Source organism: Tiliqua scincoides, chromosome 5 (genome assembly GCF_035046505.1).
Source record: "Tiliqua scincoides isolate rTilSci1 chromosome 5, rTilSci1.hap2, whole genome shotgun sequence".
Lineage (NCBI taxonomy): Eukaryota > Metazoa > Chordata > Lepidosauria > Squamata > Scincidae > Tiliqua > Tiliqua scincoides.
In genome coordinates, this window is record NC_089825.1 from 33,776,564 (window position 1) to 33,791,341 (window position 14,778).

General features: G+C 43.5%; 1 protein-coding gene across 3 annotated transcripts in view; it reads left to right on the top strand.

Annotated features, from left to right (window-relative positions):
* The first annotated feature begins 12,977 nt into the window (after nucleotides 1-12,977).
* The window catches only part of HDAC9 (histone deacetylase 9), a 518,896-nt gene continuing 517,095 nt past the window's right edge, over nucleotides 12,978-14,778 (top strand). For all 3 annotated transcript variants that reach the window (XM_066626951.1, XM_066626953.1, XM_066626952.1), the window contains exon 1: nucleotides 12,978-13,058. In XM_066626951.1, the coding sequence (XP_066483048.1) occupies nucleotides 13,037-13,058 (22 nt within the window). In that variant the 5' untranslated portion in view covers nucleotides 12,978-13,036. The remainder of the gene's footprint in view (nucleotides 13,059-14,778) is intronic.

The following is a 14,778-nucleotide window of genomic DNA, read 5'->3' on the forward strand; positions in this document are numbered from 1 at the left end:
CCCCTGATCTCCGCCTGCCTAGCTGGCCCTGCGCGTGGAACAGGTAGCACTTCAGAGAACGCTACCTTTGAGGTCCTGGCTTTCAGCTTCCTGCCTAAAAGCCTAAATTTGGCCTCCAGGACCTCCCAGCTACACTTGCCCACGTCGTTGGTGCCGACATGCACCACAGCCGCTACCTCTCCCCCAGCACTGTCTACTAGCCTGTCTAGACGAGAAGTGATGTCCGCAACCTTCGCACCAGGTAGGCAAGTCACCATGCGCTCCTCACATCCGTCGCAAACCCCCCTCTCTATGTTTCTAATAATCGAATCCCCCACTACAAGAAGCCCCCGACCCCCTCCCGCCGAGGAGTATCCCGAGTACGCTCGGATACGGGCCCATCCCCTGGAGAAGGGGTCCCCCCTAGGGGATTGTTTCCCTCCTCTCCAGGATGACGTCCTCCAGTCCCGAGACTTCCCACCCGGGCAGCCGAGGAGCTGCACGCCTGAGGTTGGGACGAAGCCTGATCGTCCCCGGAAGTCTCCCCACGGTCCTCCTCTGGCTGCCTGCGCTTCTCCAGGTCGGCCACCAAGGCTTCAAGGGAGCGGACGCGTTCCCTGAGAGCCTGGAGCTCCTTGCACCGAGGACACACCCATGACTTATGCCCCAGAGGCATATAATCATACATGTGGCACTCGATGCAGAACACTGGATAGCCCCCACCCTGCTGCTGGCTGTCTGACTGCATAGCTTTTTTGTTGTTGTTGTTGTTGTTTTATTTAGGGGTCCTTTTAAAAACCGTACACTGGATAGCAGCCCTCTTCTCAAGGGAAGAGGAAGGGCAGTGTATGGGGCCCTGGCCTCCTCGCCCTGCTGCTGAACTCGCCCAGATGCTAAACTCTCGTGCCTTACCTGGCACTTAGTTCCCGAGGCACTGGGTTCCCAGAGGCCACACGCGTCTGCAGAGAGCCTCACGCGATGGCCCGCCTAGCTTTATACTCCTGGCTGGCTCCTCCTCCCTCCTTCCTTCCTGATTGAAAGGGGGCTGGCCTTCCCAGGTGAGTTTACAAAAGCTCAGGAAGGCAAACAGCTGCTGATGGGCGCGACCTACTCTGCAGGCTCCTGAATGGACTGCTTGGATTAGCCTAATGGGGCTCTTAATGGGTTGGGAATTGGCCCTTCCTAGGTTCTTTCCCTCCTAGTTCTGTTCTCTAAGGCTGGACTGTTTTTGTAACCTCAAGCTAGTTTTTATTTGGGTTTGTTTAATTATTTATTGCTCTCTAGATCTTGTGTCCCAATTTACTGACCTGTTTAGGTTATGTTCTAACTTAGATTAAGTTTAACCTGGGTTAAGTATAGGTTTAATTTAAACAAGTAGAAAAACCTGCTTTCCACTTTATCCTCCTCCCTTCCTTCGATTAGGTGCTACCTTAGATGCAGCTAACTTTCAACTTTGATTTAAATGCCTGACCCTTGGGCTCTTACTCACGAGTAGGACTCTGCTCTTACTCACGAGTAGACCTATGTACCTCCCTTAGGTGCTAACTTTCAATTTTGATTTAAGGTTGCTTTAAAGGTAAGGTTAAGGTTAGAAGACAGAAAGACAAAGCGTTAGAATGAGTACACTTACTTCCTCCTCCTGCTCCTCCTCCTCCTCTCCTTCTCCAAAACTCAGAGGTCTCCTTGCCTTCTCCTCGCCCAGATGCTAAACTCTCGTGCCTTACCTGGCACTTAGTTCCCGAGGCACTTGGTTCCCAGAGGCCACACGCGTCTATGATTTATAATACGTAACAACTGAATAAGTCAGGTATATTTGTCCCATATAAAACATAGTAGTCTAACATAAAATATACTGGGTAGCCTCTCATGGGTCTACTTGCCACCAAGTAGACAATTTTAGTAGCTTGTCAGTGTGCTGTGAGATGAAAAAGATTGAAAATCATTTTCTAGATACCAAATCTAGACACTGAATCTGATCTACTGAACTTCATTACAGTAGGGAATGGGAACTAAGGCATGGTGCCAAAAATATAATGGAAAAGGTAGAAAGAATAAAGGAACCTCCTCTAGTGTCTTGGGAGTTGGTTGCAGGCATAGAGGGAAGCAAAGGGGTAAGGACTGAGGAAGCTGGAGATTTTTAGGTATATTAAATATTCTAATAATAATAAAAGACCCATCAAGCCAGATGCAGCCCACCAACCATGTACTGCAGGCTGCCAAATGTTTCCACTACCCACTTTTTTTTTGCATTCTCAGACAGGAAACCAAACAAGGCTATTGAGCCCTTGTGTTTGGCTTGTTTGGCTACAAGTTGTGCAGGCCTGTTCTTTTGCTTCCTGAGTCACAAATGGCCACATATTATTTTGCAAGATGTGTTAATGTTCAGTTGCTGCCCACTTTGTTATGACGAACTGCATATCAGTGTCGAAAGTGCCAGTGGACAAACATATTTCTGTTAGTGTAGTGATATAGCTTGTGATAGCCGAATTGCGACCAAAAGTGATGTGTTGTAGTGGATTATAAGATTTTACTCCAAGGATATTTTTTTTGTTATTTTAAAGCAGAGGGGCAACTTCCTTTTTTAGAACATTTGGGAAATCTTGGAATAAGATTGGACTACTGGGAGATTTTCTGGTTGGTTGAAGTCCGGGACTTTGTTGTGGAAAGTGTAGCTAAAGACTAAGACGAGTATTTGCAATAAAACCCAGTGCTGGTGACTTGTACTCTGTACGCTAATACATTAAGTGGAACTTAACCAACATGCACAGTGTCAGCAGCGTCAGCTCGGTTGATGATTTGTACTCTTCCGCTCATCTGCAAATAACAGGCTGAATGGACAAAACCAGGACACGGCAAGATAAATTCTCGACAAACAAATGGGAAAGGCAGCATGCTGCTAACGCAGCAAGAAGGAATCAAAGTACACTGCAGCACAAGCAAAAAAATGGCTTATAACATGGAAGGAGAGGGGAACAAAATAAGAATGTTTTCCTTTTGGAGAATGCTCAAGCAAAGCCTGAAGACTGAGAATAGTTTTGAAGGGAGTTGAAACTGGCTTGAGAAAAGGCAAAAATAAGACAAATGCATACCTCATAAACAGTGGTCCTTTTCTTTCTGCCCTGTTTGGTGTTCTAGGGTCTCACTGGTAGCTAGCCCTCTCCTTCCACAGTCTGTTCCTTCTCCATCCTACTGTATATCTAGTGCCTGTCAGCTTATGTCCAGTTTCCTTTCACAGGGCTCTCCTGTATCTTAGATTCAAAGTCCCTACGGTGAGGACTTGTTCTCCACAGAGAATTCATCAAACTGCAAATACGAATTGCTGCCTAAGGAGTAAAACCCAGCTAAATTCGGGAGAACAGTTTTCATGACAATGTCTTAAGTGTCTGAAAAGCCCGCTAGGATGGTTCAGACGATGCTGAATAATCTTTTAAAACATTGCTGATCTTGTTTTAAAAACCAAAGGATGTTGCAGGGAAGAAAGGAGGGGATATAAGTGTGTCAGAATTTGGGTTAGCTTTTTTCTTTCCTTTGGACTAAGCGTTTTTTACTTAATTTAAGCCAATTCACCCTCATTCTACAAGGCATATAGGAGAGCTGTATGGAAATCCACATCTGGAGGATATTCTCATAAGAGGAACTCAAAATTGTAGCCACTGGCATCATGATAAGCTTCTAGTCTCTCCCCTCTCTCTCCCGTGTTTTCATTCAGGAGAGGCTAAACTCCCAAATGGAAAGGCTGAGTGTTGGGTTTTCATCCATAGCGTTAATGCACTAATACAAGAGCTGTGCTTAGAGAAGAGAGCATCCCTCCAGACAACCAGCAACGGGCGCCCAAAGGCTCATTCAAGTTAAATAGCTAGTTAGGGACTTGAATTCAAATTGAACAGGGATGTTTCACAAGAAGCTAAGCTAGGATGGCAGTAGACCATGAGTTCTAAAGAGACTTTAAAGTGGTTTGAGAAAAGCATTGCTTTACCTGATATTTATGCCAATAAAGGTGGAATGAATGAATGAATGAATGAATGAATGCTTTACCTGATACATGAACATGTTTCTTTTGACATTTTTGATCTGTTATGAGTTTTCAGGTTTCAGGGTAAACCCACTGAACATGACAGGAGTTACTTCTGAGTAGCCATGGCTAGGGTTGATTGCACTGTTAGTTATTTAGTTAGTTAGCATTGCTGATATAACTCCATTTCTCACATTCCATGGTCATTTTGTCAATTCCTTCACAATTGTGGGACCACCCATGTAGGCTCTAATAGGCAGCCATTGTTCCTGCCTCACTACTTTAAGTTAATTAACTCAGCATAGCCAGGGAGATTGCTTTAGCTATTTACTGTTGTCTGTGAATTGTCACTGTACTTTACATAATAATGGTAGAGCTACAAAAGCATCCTGTTCAACTCAACTTGCTTGAGCAATGATCATCCTGTGGGAATGCATCCTGTTTTCCACAGTGGCCTTCTAGTTGCCTCTGGGAAGCAGTAGATCAGGGCCCAAATCCTATCCAACTTTCCAGCACTTGCAGCTGTGTCAGTAGCTCATGTGCTGCATCCCACAGTGGGGGGGAAGAGTCATGAGGACCTCTGCAATGTAAGGGGATATTTGTTCCTTTACCTTAGGGCTGCATTGCATCTGCATCAGCGCTGGAAATTTGAATAGGATTGGGCCCTAAGGCATCCTTCTCCTACCATTGCTCCCCTGCAACCAATATTCAGAGGTGCACTGTCTCTGAACCTGGAGGTAGTATATAGCCTTCGTAACTAGTAGCCAGTGATGATTACTGAGTGTACATCTCATTGCCCTTAACCCGTTTTCTCTATCCCCATGTGTGTATATGCAAACTGAGGATGGTACTTCACGACTCTGATGAAGTGGACTGTAGTCCACAAAAGCATATGCTGAAATAAATGTGTCTTTAAGGTGCCACAAGCCTCTTTGTCATTTTTGTTGCAATAGAACACAGCTACTCTTCTGAAAGAATGTAAATTAATGTGCACCTGACTTGAGAAGCCAGCTGTCTTCTGGATCTCCTTCAGCTCTGAAAAAGTCCGATCTTGTCAGAAAAAAGCTCCCTGTTACTTGTGAGAGCTCCTTTTGCCAGCTGTTCATCAGAGCTATTGACTACTTCCTGGGTGTGTGAGTTAAAGACACTATGGGATGTAGCTGCATTTAAAATGGACTTCAGCAATCTACTTTGTTTCATCCAGTGATGAATTCAGATCTACACATGGGATAGTGGGGGCTAGTTAAAGGTGGGGTAATCTGTCTTTTAAAAAAAAATATTTAGAACACAGATTAGAAAGGATGACAATATGAATCTTTGATGCCTGCCAGAGCTTTTCATATGCTTGAATAAAAGTTTGAGGGATTGTTTTTTAAAGCAGCCTGCTCTTTTCCCCTCTTCATCCATAATTCTTGACAAGCTGAATTATCTATAAATAACACATGCAGACAAGATTATTTATTTAAAAACACATACCTCCAGAATTTGTCAGCTAAAGTATGATTAGTTAAAGGTTACATCGCCTTGTCATAACAGTACATGATAAAAATAGTTGCTTCTATTTTCTACCTGTCACCAAAATACCCCTTGTCAAAAGCAGATTTTTCCACCTATGGAATGTGTATACAAATATTTTGCCCATATACAATGGATGACTGAATGAAAATTAATGGGGTCTGCAGAAAAGGCACGTAGAACCTTCCTTCTGTCCTCCGCTTGCCTCCTCTCAGCATTTCTGCCAAGGTGCTATTCTATCTCTGGAAGCAAAGGCATGAACTGTGTTTGGGCAGTGGTCTTTGGGAAGGTACATGACAGGTGCAAAGAAGTATCACTGTTTCAGCAACCAACTTCTGCTCTTGACTTCTTGAAATGTTGAAACATTGTAGAATCTCCTCCTTCCCATACTTTTACTTACTGCCCAAGCCATTGTTCTTTTGAGGAAGGCACCTCTATGTGCAATTCTTAAAAGTTACGTTCAGAACTGAAGAATTTATTGGGCAGTTGCAATCTGTTAATGTAAGGTAGAAACTGGTGTCTGAAAAGGAGGGGGTGGTTGAAGTGTTTCACAGCTGTTAACAGCTATTTACCAGGGACACTTAATTTCAAAGCCTGAGTACCACTTATTCCACCTCCACTGTTTCCCCTTGTCTCAAACTGTTCCAAATTTGGCATGGGTGTTAACCCAAACTAATGTTGTAAAATATTATACTACCCTCTAATGATGAAATGTTGGAAATGGTCAAAATATTATGTATTAATTAGTATTAAAAAGAGAGGTAGTGGGAAAAGATCCAAGTGAAGATGTCAAAATAAGAAATGAAATCCATATGTTAAAATCATTTTGAGGCGAATGGATCTGAGCTTGTTTTTCTGTATGCAGAATTCTTGCTTCAGTATGCTGTCCTCTGATGGATCGTTGTTAGTTGTTTGGTTAGACATTAATTTACATGAGTGGTTTCTGGAAAGTGAAAAGCAGGGACAATAACTTTCATTTTTTAAAGAACTTCATGTGCCTTTTGCGCATCATCTTTGGTTGATAGTTCATTGTTCTGTGGTTAAATATAGGTTTTGAGAATTTGTCAGCTTTGTGATATTCTCATTGTTCCTGTAATTTGTTTGTATATTGTATAGGTCACGGGTTCTCAAACTGGTGGGTCATGACCCATCAGCCCTAGCTCTTCCCCCTTAAGGGGTACAGTGGATGGATGGTGATGACATGATCCCCAGGCTGCCAAGGACCAAGGGGTTTTTCTTAAATTTACCCCTTTCTGTAAGTGGCCTATGGGGGATGAGGAGAGCCTAGCCTCAAAACCAGTGGTTTCCAACCTTTAGGAGCCTGTGGACCACCAAGGCAAAAATTGGAATTGTCACGGACCACATGCAGTGCTGGCAGTGGCTGTGGGCAGTTCATTTTTCATCCTATTTGTTGATACATGTGGAAGCATCTCCTGAGCAAGTACTCCTCCACAGACTACCAGAGATGGTGGAGCATGGAGCTCTCACAGTTGCAGCCAACACTTCAGTGCCAGCTTCAGTTGCAGTTGGTCCATTCTTTGTTCTCTCTGATAGTCCATGGGGAAGCACCTCCTGAGTGTGTCAGCTATAGCTGTTCTCTGCCCTCTCTGGAGGGTCTATAGGGGAGTGCTTGCTTGGCGAGATACTGGAGTGATGAAAAGCGATTTCTTTTCTGAGACCTCTTCTTGGGACCTTGTGGACCATCTGTGGCTCATGGGCAACAGGTTGGGAAGCAGTGCTCAAAACAATGAAAAAATGTGACCGCGACCCACTTCCAGGTTGCAATTGTGAATTCAGAAGTGGGTTGCGATCACATTTTTTTTTATTGTTTTGAGGTGCAGGGCTCCTCTGCAGGGCTCCTAGCACTCCCTGGAAGCCAGTGCAGAAAGGGGTAAATTTAAAAAAAAGCCCCTTGGTCCCCAGCAGTGGCATGACCCTGGGGATTGCATTGCTGCTGTCCCCCCACTCCTGGTGAGTTTGAAAACCACTGGTATAGGCTTTTACTGAATAATATAATGATAGAGCAGCATCTGAAATAAATATTCAAGTGGGGTTGTAAACCATCTCCTCCCAGTCTGAAGGGAGGTTAGGATATGGAGTATGTTGACTCTTCCTTGTCTCCCATGCTCCACCCCATCTTCTCCCTATTTGGGTCTCTCAACTGGTGAAGTTGCACTGGTGTCCAAGTGACATCTGAAATGCTCATGTGCAGCATTTTTCTGATGTTGCACCAGTGCCTATGGAGTGTCCATTGGCTGGCAGAGTTGTGTGCCAGTGTGGCAGTTCTTATGCCAGCATATGTGGAGATACACAGATATGTATATTACCCCTTACTGCTAACTGAGTAAGAGGCACTTTTTCAAGTGGATACTCTTTTATTTAGCAGGGGTAGAGAAATTGGTCCACCTCACCCCAGCAGTGTCTTTTCTAGTGGCGGTTCGCTGGTGTTGCATCTTTTTAGATTGTGAGCCCTTTTGGGACAGGGAACCATTAGTTATTTGATTTTTCTCTGTAAACCGCTTTGTGAACTTTTTGTTGAAAAGCAGTATATAAATACTGCTAATAATAATAATATCTTGAGGCTTGGCTTGGACCTTTATTGTTCTAAGGCAGGGGTGTCAGTTTCATACTGAGGGCCAAATAGCATTCATGATGCCTGCCGAGTGCCAGCAGTGTTGTCATTAGGCAGGAAGTGATGTCATTAAACAGGTCATAAGAAAAAGCAAGCACTTTTTCTCTCTTAGGAACTCATTAGCTACAAATGACAAAGAGAAAATATGCAAATCTTGATCATATTTCAAGATATTCCAAGATATTGGAGAGCCCAATTATCATGTGGGCTACCCTTTCAGCAGTAACACCTTAGCACTACTCAGCAGCGGAGAGCCTGAGGGACAGATGAAAAGCTTCCACGGGCCGCTTCTGGCCCCTGGGCCATAGGTTTGACACTCCTGTTCTAAGGCTTCAATCCTATACACATTTATCTGGGAGTAAACCCCATTTCATTCCATGAGATTTACTTCTCAGTAAACATGCACAGAATTGCATTGTAAATTCTTTATAGCAGTGCTTCCCAAACTCTACTGGGGAGTTGGGAGGACTGTAAGTGTGTGCGGGGGAGGGGCTATGGTAGTAACGCAATCCCCAGGATCGTGCTGCCGCCGGGAATGGGAGGGGCGTTTTAACTTAGCAGCAGCCAGCGTTAGTGACTGTGGGATCCAGGGGATCTGGGGAGCCCTCCACAGGGCTCCCCGTACCTCCAAACATGTAAAGAAAAAGGGCACTCTTGATTTTGTGATGAAAACTGATAGTGCCCATTTTTTTCTTTTTTTACATGTTTGGAGGCCTGAACCCGAGTGCTGACTGCAGGTAGGTGAAAGAAAACCCCGCTCCATCCTGAGGATCACGTTGCTGCCTTCTCTCCTCCCCGCCACTTAAAGAGTGCTTCCCTGGCTGATGGGTCACGACCCACCAATTTAGGAACCACTGCTTTATAGTCTTTCAAATGCAGCAGATGACAACCTTCTTACATTTTTGAGCCTGTACAGGAAGTCGGGAGACAATTATGCTAATCTCCTTGTTCTCTAGTAATTATATCAATTATTGTTCTTATTTGTCTATTCTTTCTTCCTGATTATTGATTTGTTTTTGTCAACATCAATTTTGAGGCTAATTTGCCAGCTCTGTCAGTTGGCAGTGTGTGCCATAGTCTAGTGGTAGGTCAACAAACTTAGTTTTGCAGCCAGCGATAATGACTAACAGATACAGTTTTATTTCTCTTTCTGTCTCTTCCTCCTCTCCGCCAAAGCCAGCATAATGACAGCCTCCTGCAGTCAACTCAACAGTAGCAAAGGTGTGATATAGTTGTGTCCAGCTGGCTGACTCTCCCTTGTGGCTGATTGAAGCAGTCATCTCGGGGGGCAGATTGTCACTGCCAATCTATGCCTTTGTCACTCCTCCGCCTCCTAATTCCTGGATTCAAAAAGGGAAGAGGGGGATGGAATGCAAAAGAGAGTATGGAGGAATGGTGGGCTAGAGCCCCTCTGATGAAGACGGCAGTGGGAGAAGGTGGAGCAGCAGAAGTGGAAGCTCACTCACTACTGGGTAAGAAGGGTAGCATTTGGTGTACTGCTTCAGGTGCTTTGAGGTACTGTGAAACTGATGCTATCCCTGGTTGGGCTGTAGCTCTCATGACTGAGTGCTCCTTTGTACAGATCTTTCCGCACAGATAATTCGGGCTGCAATCCTACAGATGTTTACCTGGGAGCAAGTCCTACTGAACTAAATGGGGTTTGCTTCTGAGCAGGCATGTACAGGTGTTGCATCGGAGATGGAAAAAGACTACTGCATGAATTTCTGGTAGAAATCAAAAGCTGTTGTTGGCTACGGTTCTCAGATCGGCATTGTTTTCTCCTTGCTTGTTTCTGTGGTGAAAAAATGATATACTTGAACTGGAACTGAGAAGAGAAAGCCGGTTTCATTTTAGACTAAAAGCATAATGGAATGTGGTGTCTCTAGTCTTTTTCTATACCTGTGAGAAAACCGGTATACTAAGCTTCTTTCTGGCATGCTTATTTTCTGTAGAGAAGGAATTTTGAGCGTTCAATTCACTTGCACCTGCAGTGGTACAGACTAGACCAGAGACTCTCAAACAGGGGCATTGTGACACCCCAGTCTGAGAAGCTCTGCCTTTGTCCTCTTCTTAAGGGGCAGGGAAGGGAAAGGCAGCAGCATGTTCCCCAGGACTGTGCTGCTGCCAGGGCTGATTGGGGGTGATTTTCACATACCTGAGCCAGGCCCTGCCCCCTGCATAAGGGGAGGAGCCCTGCATAAGCCTCTGCAGGGCCCGCCAAGCCTCTAAAAACATTTTTTTAAAAATTGAAACCCGTTCTTGTTTTCCCATCGAAAACAGGAAGTGGGTTCTGACTTTTTAATTTACTTTTTCTGAGGCTTCAGGAACCCTGTAGTAGTCTCTTCAGGGCTCCCCACATTCCCAGGAGACAGGAGGTGGCTCAGGTAAGTGAAAATGACCCCAATCAGCCTCGGTAATGACACAATCCTGGGGACCATGCTGCTGCCTTTGCCGTATTCCTGCACACACTTATCTTGGTTCTCAAACTCCCGAGATATTTGAAAACCAAGGGTCTAGACTGAGGTTTACCATAGGAGGAGAACTGTGTCAGAGTTTCTTTTGGTTATTCCTTTTATGCTTCTGTTACCTTGTTATTAGTGATTTAGTACCACCCATGTACATGAGGCTTTGCAGAGTTTCCTTGTTCCTGAACTGTCATCTGGATTGGACTTCTATGCAATGGCTCAAACTTCCTACCCTTAGGAAATGTTCATACTAGCTGAAGTGCTGAGAAACCTCTGTGGATTGCAGAAAATGATGGAAGGGCATTGTCGGGGGAGCAGTACTCATTTCACACAACATGTCCACCTCATCTTTTGGGACTAAGCCCATGTAAAATGGGAGCGATTCACCCTTGAATGCATTCAACATGCTTTTGATGTGTTGTGCGTTGGAAAGGAAGACTGATAATGGTCGACTTTTTCAGGGAGGTTTGTCTACTGTTGTTTATCTTCATTTGAGAAAACCCAGGCAAACGTCTGAGGGGTCGAGAGGTTTCCTAGAAACACTGGTGAGTTTAGGTACAGAAAAGATTAATGGGGCACAGAGCCGCATCTTCCCCAGAATGTTGCAACTGAACACTATTTTTTCTGTATCCTAGACTTGGCCTTCCGGTGCTGACTTGTCAGACCTTTATGCGAATATCTCGTCTCCCTCAATCCTAACATGAACTGCCCAAGAAGAGTGGTTGATAACCCTGAACATCTCTCTCAAGATCTCCTGGGCCAATAGTTCAGCTGCAAAAGCAATGGGGATGCTTGATCTGGGTTTCATGCTGAAGGGGGGAAGCATTCATGACTTTAAGAGCCCAGTCGATGACTAGGCTGAGAGGGAAGACAATTGAGGGCACTGTGGAGTACATAAGGAATGGTGGCCCTCAGAAACTGCCCATGGAGAAGAGGAGGTTCAACAGTGATGCTTCAAACTCCTCTCCTTCCTTTGGATATCAGAGGCACAGGGGTTTTTAAAAAAGGGGGGGGCAGTACCTGCTCATAGGAATCACTTATGCCCCTGAGCCAGTGTGATGCTACAGAGGATTACAACTTAATTTTAGTTGTTGTTGTTGTTCTGATTTACTTTCATCTACAATGTGACAAAAGAGCTAAAATTGTTAGTGCAAAGCAGAGCTCTTTGCAAGATCTCAGCTGCCAAACATACAGGAAAATTTCCTGGCAAGTCCTTTGCGTCTTTCCAAGCAAGCTAAGCAAGGCATGTTGTTAATCTAGAATTTGCAAATGGAACAGAATGTACTCTTCTGTTTTAAAGTGTGGCATATGAAATGACAATATTTGCCGTTAGCATTTATTTAAAATTATGTTCAGAAATAATTCAAATATTATTCTTCCTGGCTTTACTTTTTATTGTGAACAAGGGGGTGGGACTTCGCTTTCAGAATTTTAGAAGATAAGTAGTCCTAAGTTTACTGCTTTTCCTTTCCTTGTGTTACTGCCCAATCAGAAAGCCTTGCATTTAACTGTAAGTATTTAGTGAGTTTTAGGTATTAAAAATAAGTTTCAGTAACACTGTCATGTATTCTTGATCAACTTTTGTGTTGCATTTGTGAAACTGTTTTTGTTTCAGTGTTCTGTCCTGCTAAGAGATGCAAACCCTAAGAGCTTTTTAAAAATAAAGATTTTACAATCATGAGATCAATGGTGTGTGTGTATACATCTGCTGAAAATAACAGTTTGGAGTCTGTCAAACCACCCATGCAAATATTATTGCTGCTCAGTTTCAGTGTAATGTGAAATATGCCTCAATGTTTAATTTATAAAGAGGTTCTACACGGCATGAAATTAATAATTGCATGTATGTTATCTCTCTTTCAGAATATTTCCAGTTATAATTTTGCAAAATGTATTACTAAGAGCACAAATAATTTATAAAGAGGTTTGTGTGCAGGTATTTCGTAAAGCTCCCAGATGAATTCTTGGTTTTGTAGGAGAAATTATTCTAAACAACATTATCCTCAAAGATAACACCAATTAGGGCCAGCGTTTTCCAAATGTTAGGCAGGTGCAAAGACATGCAAACAGACCTTATCATACCATGCTTCATGAACATTTAACTTGCCTTGTGTTGGCAGAGCTTTGGACCAATTGACACATTGCTTTAAGCACATATTCTGGTCATTTTTTTAAAGTGTAAACAACAGAATGGTGGTGATCATGATATTTAGGTCTGGATTTGTGCATGCCTGCGTGGGTTACCTGCTAGTTGAGAATGAGCTCTCATATGCAAAGTATCTGGATGGACAATATATTTTACATTATTTTTTTTCTTTCTTTATTAGATTGAAACCACAGATTTGCCTCACAGTGGTGAGGCCATTAAAGCCCAGATTGCTGTTGCTGAGTTTTGATTCTCGTTGTCAGTTGTTCATCTTGCCATCTACAACAATGAATACCACAACACAACCAGGTCAGTCTTCCTTTGTTTAAGCTCTGGCAATATTTGTGCATTCATAACACCAAGGAGGCTACGTAACCAGAATGCAAGTATGTTTTAGCTCTCACTCACATGAAGCAAATATCATAAATAAGAAAGAAAGCAACAAAGAACTTACAAACTAACTTTGTAGTATAGTACTTTGATACTATAATCCTAACACCTTATGTTGATCTGCATTTTCTCATCTATAGCTTTTTCTTGTGGCCCATCTGAGAGCTCACGAATAATGATAATCTTCAATAAGCTATTGAATGTGATAGCTATTTGTGTTAAATAACCTGGATGCATATTAAGTCAAAACGCTCCTTTCTCTTTTTTATTGTTATGAAATATGTTACATACACAGTCATCCTAATTGAATATGAGCAATTTGTGCACTGAAATAGGCTTCTGTTGAAATGAATCCCCTCTTGAATCAGACCCTGAGCACCATTGCAAAATGGTGCTTTATGGAGTAAAAATACCCCCACATGTTGTTTATTTACAGATTTCTACCCCGCTTTGTCTCACTGCTGCACACAAGTGGCTGGGAGCCCATATTAGCAACTGGGTACCCTTGGAGAATTGTGTCTACCAAATATATGGTCAGGGCATCTTGGGTTATTCCAGTGACTCCTTTTCTTTTTCTTTTCCCATAACTGGTGATTAGTATTGTCTAAGTTGGCAGTTTCAATCCTTTGGCAAAATGAAGAGGCCTGGCCTGTTTTCAGCCATGGTAAGGGCACAGAAGTAGGAGTATATGTGACATTGAGTTTGAAATATGCATTCTGATGGGAAGAAATTCAGCAGAAGAATCATTTTATAGGTGTAAGGCAAAGTAATCATGGCATAGAGACATTCTTATTAGCAGCTTCAGAGAAGGACAGATGTATTAACTTATTTGCATGTTTAACTTGGTTTGCAACACATTTGGGATAAGACTTGTGATTTCTACCAATGTATGAAAATCCATTCATGTCTTTATATGTAAATAACATAATATCATGATGCTTAGGTCTCACTGCTTGCTCACCGATTATCAACATCAAGGTACTTCCATAGTAGTATGGTACTACTACATATTCATGTTGGCAACCTTCAGTCTCGAAAGACTATGGTATCGCACTCTGAATGGTGGTTCTGGAACAGCATCTAGTGTGGCTGAAAAGGCCAATTCGGGAGTGACAATCCCTTCCACACTGGGAGCAAGTGCAGTCTGTCCCTGGTCTGTCTCCCTGGCTATGGGCCTCTTTGCCTCAGTCTGTTGGGCAAGTGTCTCTTCAAACTGGGAGAGGCCATGCTGCACAGCATGTCTCCAAGCGGGCCTCTCAGAGGCCAGGGTTTCCCACTTGTTGAGGTCCACTCCTAAGGCCTTCAGATCCCTCTTGCAGATGTCCTTGTATCGCAGCTGCAGTCTACCTGTAGGGCGCTTTCCTTGCACGAGTTCTCCATAGAGGAGATCCTTTGGGATCCGGCCATCATCCATTCTCACGACATGACCGAGCCAACGCAGGCGTCTCTGTTTCAGCAGTGCATACATGCTAGGGATTCCAGCACGTTCCAGGACTGTGTTGTTTGGAACTTTGTCCTGCCAGGTGATGCTGAGAATACTACTACATAGAAAACTGAAATTCAGTACATACTTTGATTACTGGAAAAGCCTAGAAAGAGGACTTCTTTTATGTCTCTTTAGAAACTCGGCACATGGAAG